At 51.0% G+C, this 6,966-nt stretch overlaps 1 protein-coding gene across 2 annotated transcripts; it reads right to left on the reverse strand.

The window, feature by feature from the left end:
- Window positions 1-2,354: 2,354 nt before the first annotated feature.
- Window positions 2,355-6,416, reverse strand: ALDOC (aldolase, fructose-bisphosphate C). Of its 2 annotated transcripts, XM_054572950.1 has the most exons (10): window positions 6,282-6,404; window positions 5,328-5,420; window positions 4,640-4,761; window positions 4,341-4,552; window positions 4,176-4,230; window positions 3,921-4,081; window positions 3,726-3,809; window positions 3,303-3,477; window positions 2,979-3,178; window positions 2,355-2,860 (listed from the first exon to the last, which is right to left on the reverse strand). In XM_054572950.1, exons 3-10 carry the CDS (start codon window positions 4,749-4,751, stop codon window positions 2,765-2,767), a joined length of 1,095 nt encoding a protein of 364 aa, XP_054428925.1. In that variant the 5' UTR covers window positions 4,752-4,761; window positions 5,328-5,420; window positions 6,282-6,404; the 3' UTR covers window positions 2,355-2,764. The 2 variants fall into 2 exon arrangements, with proteins under 2 accessions (XP_054428925.1, XP_054428926.1); XM_054572951.1 differs by lacking the exon at window positions 5,328-5,420 and having other exon boundaries at window positions 6,282-6,416.
- Window positions 6,417-6,966: the final 550 nt, after the last annotated feature.

The raw sequence follows: 6,966 nt of genomic DNA on the forward strand, positions 1-6,966 counted from the left end.
GAGGCGGAGCAACGCAAGCCTCCTCCAATCGGAAACGGCGAGGGGGTGGGATCACGGCAGCAATCGCGGCCAATCGCGAGCGACACTCCAGTCTCGATGACGGGAGACAGCCGAAGAACGTTGGACGGGGTCCACAGCAAACCCTGTAGTAGTTAAATACCAATCTGGGTGACCACGAGAACCTCTACGTCTCAGTTTTTCTCAGTTCTGAAAGATGGAGATATTTACTAAAATGAGATCATTCATGTGAAGAACCTGACACATTGGAAAGCATTCAGTCACCTGTCACAATTATTGCCTATCATCCCTAATCATTGAGTTTTTCTTCCAGGCACCTTATCCTCAGGCCTCATACACGATGGTGGCGAGCTAGTAGTACCTTTCTAGCTATTTGGTTCATTCGGTTTGGGGTTTTTTGTTTTTGTCTTTTTTTAATCCTCACCTGGGGATACGTTTATTGATGTTTAGAAGAAGAGGGAGAACGATAAACATCCATTGGTTGCCTCCCAACGGTGCCCCAACCAGGATGGAACCCGCAATCTAGGTATGTGTCCTGACCAGAGATCAAACCCGCAACCTTCTGGTGTACCAGAGCTGCTTCAACCAACTGAGCCACTTGGCCAAGTTTAATTTTTATTTAGTTAATGATTTTAGAGAAAGAGAAACATCAATTTATCTATGTTCCACTTATCTATTCAATCATTGGTTGATTTTGTAAAAAGATTTATTAATTATTTATTTTTAGTGAGGGGGGAAGGAAGGTAGTGAGAGAGTGAGAGAAACATTGATGTGCAAGAGAAACATTGATCTGCCTCCTCTCGCACACCCCCAACCAGGAACTGGCCTGCAACCCAGGCATGTGCCCTGACCGGGAATCCAACTGGCAACTCTTTGGTTTTCAGGAGGACGCCCAACCCACTGAGAACACCAGTCAGGGCCATTGGGTGATTCTTGTGTGCACCCTGACTCAGGATCCAACCCATGACCTCAGTTTATCAGGAGGACACTCTAACCAGCTGAGCTATCCTGCCAGGGCACTCATTCAGTACTTTTAAATTTATGTTAATTCATTTCCAAATTGTAAAAATCTAAATACCTGAAATTCACAAGCACAAAATCTGTATGCTGATCACTTGGGTTCAAATCCTGGCTTTACCACTTCACCTGAGTGATCTTGAGAAGTTAAGCCCTCTGTGCCTGTTTCCTCATATTAAAATAGGGATAGTAATAGTTTACATAGAGTTGTAAGTTGTAGTAAAAGAGTTAAACACATAGAATGATTAGGACAGGGCCTGGCAGGAGCACAAAGAAAGTACAATATAACACTGGCTGGTGTGGCTCAGTGGATTGAGTGCCGGCCTGTGAACCAAAGCGTTGCCAGTTTGATTCCCAGTCAGGACACGTGCCTGGTTTGCAGGCCAGGTCCCCAGTAGGGGGTGTGTGAGAGGCAACCACACATTGATGTATCTCTCCCTCTCTTTCTCCTTTCCTTTCCCTCCCTCTAAAAATAAATAAATAAAATCTTTTTTTAAAAAATTACAATATAAATACTAGCTATTTTTGTTAGTATAAAGTCATCTCACACTGGGCATACACTCCCATATTGCAATAATTAGCTGGTGTAGCATTGGTTGTGCACTTTACACACAGCAAGGTCTCTGTAGTTCACACAGAACACACCCAGCAGGTTTTCTCATCTTTTTATCTGCTCAGAAAAACCCAGATGCTCACCCTAAACCCCACACCCCAGCCAAGTGGTCTAAGTTCATCATGAGGACTCACCAGGACTGCCTTTGCCCAGAGCCCTAAAACGGTCCCCTCTGTAACCCCATCCACCCTAAATGGGAGTGGGCAACAGCCCTTGGCAACCTCCTAGATACTCTGCTCGGTCTAGCATTCCCAAGCCTTGGGGTTTTCCCTCGTTGGGCAGGAATCCAGGCGCTCCTCCTGCAGTGTCTCCCTCTAGCAGAATGTCAAGCCCTGGCAGAACTCAACACAGCTGAGAAGAGACCCCCATCCCTTCCTATCCGTTTTTGGCCTTGTACAAAACTGCCTTCAGGAATTGCTCAGGTCTTGCACCACACTGTCCTGCGGCAGCTGCAGCCTAGTGCCTCTGATGCGGCAGTTCCTGAAAGACCTTCATACTGCCACACTCCGGCCTTGGGTAGCAACAGGCAAGAGCCTGAGATGGGAATGGTGACTGGGGTGCCTCTCCCCCATGAACTTAAAGCCCAGTGAAACTCAAAACCCATCCTCTTCACCTCCATAGTCAGAGGACCCAGAAGACAGAGTGAGCAGAGATCAGAAACTGGGAGGTGGGCATTTGATGTGTAAAACAGACAGACAAAGTAGAATATTTTGCTATCATTTATTTGCTATGTGCTATGTACCCAAGGTATAAGTCAGGTCTACTGTCCTACCCTCTGATTCCAGGAGAAAGGGCAGGCTAGGAGAGCCCAAGGACAAGCTACTCCATCATGGGGAAATTGTGAGGGCTGACAAAGGCAGGGCGAAACCCGGGCATCCTGTTCCGACTTCTAGCAAGTCCTCCTGCCCTCAGCCATAAGGGGCTCCCTACCTTCCCATCTAATGGTCCCAGGTGCAGCAATGGGAGAGAGAAGGGGAGGAGAAAAAAGGAAGATGACTCAGTGCTAGATGGAGACATCTTTGCTCTGCAAGGCTATTTGGCCCTGGCTGTAAGTAACTACTGGCAAAACTGGGTATACAGGTGGCTGGGCCAAGAGCTGTGGAATGGGGTGAGTACTCAGTAGGCATGGTTGGCAATATAGAGGGACTGTGCTGCTGCTCCACCATCTTCTCCACTGCCTTCATACTTGCCCTGGGCTGCAAGCCCATTCACCTGCAAAAGTGAGGGGAGGGAAAGCATAAGCAGTCTAAGCCAGCCCACAGTTGCCAAAGGCTGTAGTCTCTGGGTGCTACCCCCTGCCTAGTTACACACCGCCACCCCTAGCTCCAACCTCAGCCCGCTTGACGAACTCCTCAGTGGCAGCCTCAGCATTGTCCCGTTGCCCTCGCCAGGCATTGAGTGCAGAGGCCTGCAGGGCACGCCCATAGGAGAAGGTGAGGGCCCAGGGCCTTGGAAGAGGGCAGCGGTTGATAGCATTGAGGTTGAGCGATGCCTCCTCTTCACTCTGACCCCCAGACAGGAAGGTCACTCCTAGGGAGGAGAAAAACTGATTAGTCACTCCCTGTTTTTCCAGAATAAGGGACCCCTGAAGGCCACAAGAAGAACCTGAGAATGGACCTTAAAGATAGGAGAAGGTTTGGAAGCAGGGTGGTACCTGGGACAGCTGGGGGCACAGTACGACGCAGGGCAGTGACAGTTGCCATGGCAACTTCCTCTGGGCTATACTTAATGGGACAGGCATGGCCAGGGGTCACCATATTGGGTTTCAGCAGGGTCCCTTCCAGGTACACGTGATGGTCACTGAGAGCCTTGTACACAGCAGCCAGAACCTGAGGGTCAGAAGAGGTTTACTAAGGTCTGGGTCCCTGCCACTTACTGCTCTGTGCTCCGTGTCTAGGAGTGGGTGGGCGGGCATGAATGCGTGGGTCAGTACAGGCTCACACTCAAAGGTCTGTTCTAGGATCAAGTAAAAAAGTGCTTGGGGAAAGTGCCTGCATCTGAACCAGAGACTGTGGCAACCAAGCTCCCTGTCAGGCTGTCCCTGTGGTCTGTGTCTGTGCCTGGGTTGTGGACTCACCTTCTCCGTAACATACTGGCAACGTTTGAGGTCATGGTCTCCATCAGGCAGGATTTCAGGTTCCACAATAGGCACAATGCCATTCTGTAGGTAGGAGAAGAGTAGCTTGGCAAGGGCAGTAAGTAGGATGGAAGAAAGTTCTCTCTACCAGGCACAGGGCACCCATCTGAACCCCTCACATGTGCATACACACACCTGCTGGCAGATGCTGGCATAGCGGGCCAGCACATTGGCATTCTCCAGAACGGCAAGTGCTGAGGGCGTGCGCTCACTGATTTTCAGGACACAGCGCCACTTGGCGAAGTCGGCACCATCCTTCTTGTACTGGGCACAGCGTTCTGAGAGCCCATCCAGCCCTGCAAGCATAGTGCCAGTCTCATCACTCTGCTCCTCTTTGCCAGCATCAACCACCCACCAACACTGTGGTCGTGAAACCCACCCATCCTGTACCTTGGGTGGTAGTTTCTCCATCAGTCCCAGCTAGAGGAACTACACCTTTGTCAACCTGAAGGGGAAACACAGGCAGAGGGCTCAACCCAGACAGGATTCTCCTTCCACCCCTCACACACACACCTATTTCCATGCTCAACCCCCATCCAGGGCCAGGGGCTGCACCTTGATACCAACGACAATGCCCTTATCCTGGATGGTACGGACGAAGGGGACACCATTATCATCTTTCTGGTAAAGTGTCTCATGAAAGAAGATGACACCTCCAATGCACTTCTTCACACGGTCATCGGCGCTAAATAGGACCTGGCGATACAAACGGCGGTTCTCCTCTGTGTTCTCCACCCCGATTTGGCTTAGCCGCTTGGCCATGCTGCCTGGGGGGCAAACAAAGAAGGGTGACAGGGTCATCCCCAGGGCTTCCTGGCCACCTCTACCCTACCCAACCACAGGCCCCCACCTACCTACAGACTCATCTGCGGCCAGAATGCCTTTGCCTGGGGCCACAATCCGGAGGGCAATGTCAGACAACTCCTTTTTCTGCTCAGCAGAAAGGGCTGGGTATGAGTGGGGCATGGTGATGGCTCTGTGGAATGGAGACAAGATACAAAAGCTGCACCCCACCCACTAGCTCTGATTCCTCTCTTGGCCATATGGTCCAAGTGGCCCTCCCTGCCCCCTAATAAGCATGGGGCTGGGAACAGGCCAGCAGTCCTTGGCATGGGTCCTGGGCATCAACGTGGCACCAATTTCTCTGACAGCTAGCAAGCTTAGAGCCCCAGTTCCCACATCTCCTTTTGTCCTGATGGGCACCCTTCCCAGCCCTGGAGAAAGATGTATCATGGGGGTGGGAGGTAAGCAGCTCTGAAGGTACAGGTCTTCTTAGGAAACTACTGCCCAAATGAAGATGCTAATCCTTCTTTAATTGAATTTAGCCCCTTTTTCAGGGAGGCATAAGCCCTGACCTTTCCAACTGCCCTTTTCTCATCCTCAACAGAGCCCCTAGGGAAAGTGCACTTACTTCCAACCTTTCAGAATGAGGCAAAAGGACCCATCACCCTTCTTCTCTTGGCTTGTGGAAGAAAAGGTTGGGAGGAGCGGGGTGGGTAGGGATTAGGAGTGGCAGGCTTCTATAACCTCTGTTTTCCATACCCCAATGCCTCTGTAGTCAAGAGATGGGAGTAGAGGATCAAGATGGAAAGGAACAAGCCCTGGCTTCTGTGGCTCAGTGGGTTGAGTTCCGGCCTGTGAACCAAAAGGTCACTGGTTTGATTCCCAGTCAAGGCACATGCCTGGGTTGAGGGCCAGGTCCCAACTTAAGCAACTGATCAATGTTTTTCTCACATATCAATGTTTCTTTCCTTCTTTCTCCCTCCTTTAAAAAAAAAAAAAAGGCAGGGGGAATGAATGAGTAGAGACGCTGAGAGAGAGAGAGAGAGAGAGAGAGAGAGAGAGAGAGAGAAATGAAGGAGGAGAAAGTAGGGTTATAGTGAGGCTAACCAGTCAGGGTAAGGACCTAGACCAGGAGAACAGAGAAGGCAAAAGAACTGTAGAGAGAATTTGGCTGAGGAAAGGAAGCAGATGAGATTAAAATAGTCTTGGTGGCCCTGGCTGGGTGGCTCAGTTAGTTGGAGCATTGTCCCATACACCAAAAAGTTGCAGGTTCCATCCCGGGTCAGGGCACATACAGAGGTGGCAGGTTCAATCCCCAGTAGGGGTGCGTTTGGGAGGTAAACAGTGTTTCTTTTTCACATCGATGTTTCTCTCCCTTTCTCTCTAAAATCAAGAAAAAATATCCTCTGATGAGGATTTTTTTAATGTTTATTTTTTTTAAAATGGTCTTGATGGAAAAGGGTGACCCACAAGAAAAAACCCAGTAGGCAGGGGAAGATTTGGAATTGGAAAAACTGCGGTCCCAGCCTGAGAGCTGAGAGGAAAGGGTGTTGTGGGAGGTCTGAACCATGGATGAACAGAAAGGAGAGGATATAAGGAAAGAGTTGAGATGGCACATCCAAAGACCCCAGGGGGCAGGACAAGGATGGCAGGAGGAAGTCAGGAAGAAGAAGCAAAGATGCTGAGCAGCTCCCCGCCTTGCCCCGGCCTCACCTGTGAGCAGCAAGTTAGCGGCGGCAGCACGTGAGAACAGCCTGGTTTCAGGTCTGCGAGAGCTGCGGCTTCAGCCCTGGCTCCCGTAAATGAGGCTGAGGATGCCGCAGAGCTACGTGACTCCCAAGGAGGCGGAGCTGTCACCTCCCTGCCCAGGCCACGCCCCTCCCCAGGACTGGTGCCCCGGAAAGGCCACGCCCACAGAGGCGGGACAACGAGGTGGAGTGACTACCCTGCCAGGACCTTGGAAGCTGTTTTAGACTGTCCCCCTCCCATCTCGTGGAGCCCTGCCACCAGGGCCCCAGAGGAAGGAAATGGCCTTGCCCTCATTTCTGCCACAATTGCCTTTACCATGTGATGGGGCACTGTGCTGGATGTTGGGGATTAAGCCTGGTATCATGGAGAGTCACCTAAAACAGTCACAACAGGTGGGAAAGGCAGGACAGAGGTACAAACACGATGTGGGAATCCAGGGCAGGGAGTAAGAAATTGACTTTCTCTGCCCTCACTCCCTTATTTACCAGGACCTACCCTTGAAGGGGTTGGAGAAAGGATGAGAATGAAGCCTTGTCTCTCCCCCTCCCCCACCCCGCCCCCCAGGCTGTGAGCCAGAGAACAAGCAGTCCAGTGCCCAACATATTTGGGGAAGGGAGAGAACGGAGGAGAGCAGCCAACTTTGGCCCTC

Source organism: Pteronotus mesoamericanus, unplaced genomic scaffold, assembly GCF_021234165.1.
Source record: "Pteronotus mesoamericanus isolate MK-2021 breed Mesoamerican mustached bat unplaced genomic scaffold, CSHL_Meso_final contig_246, whole genome shotgun sequence".
Lineage (NCBI taxonomy): Eukaryota > Metazoa > Chordata > Mammalia > Chiroptera > Mormoopidae > Pteronotus > Pteronotus mesoamericanus.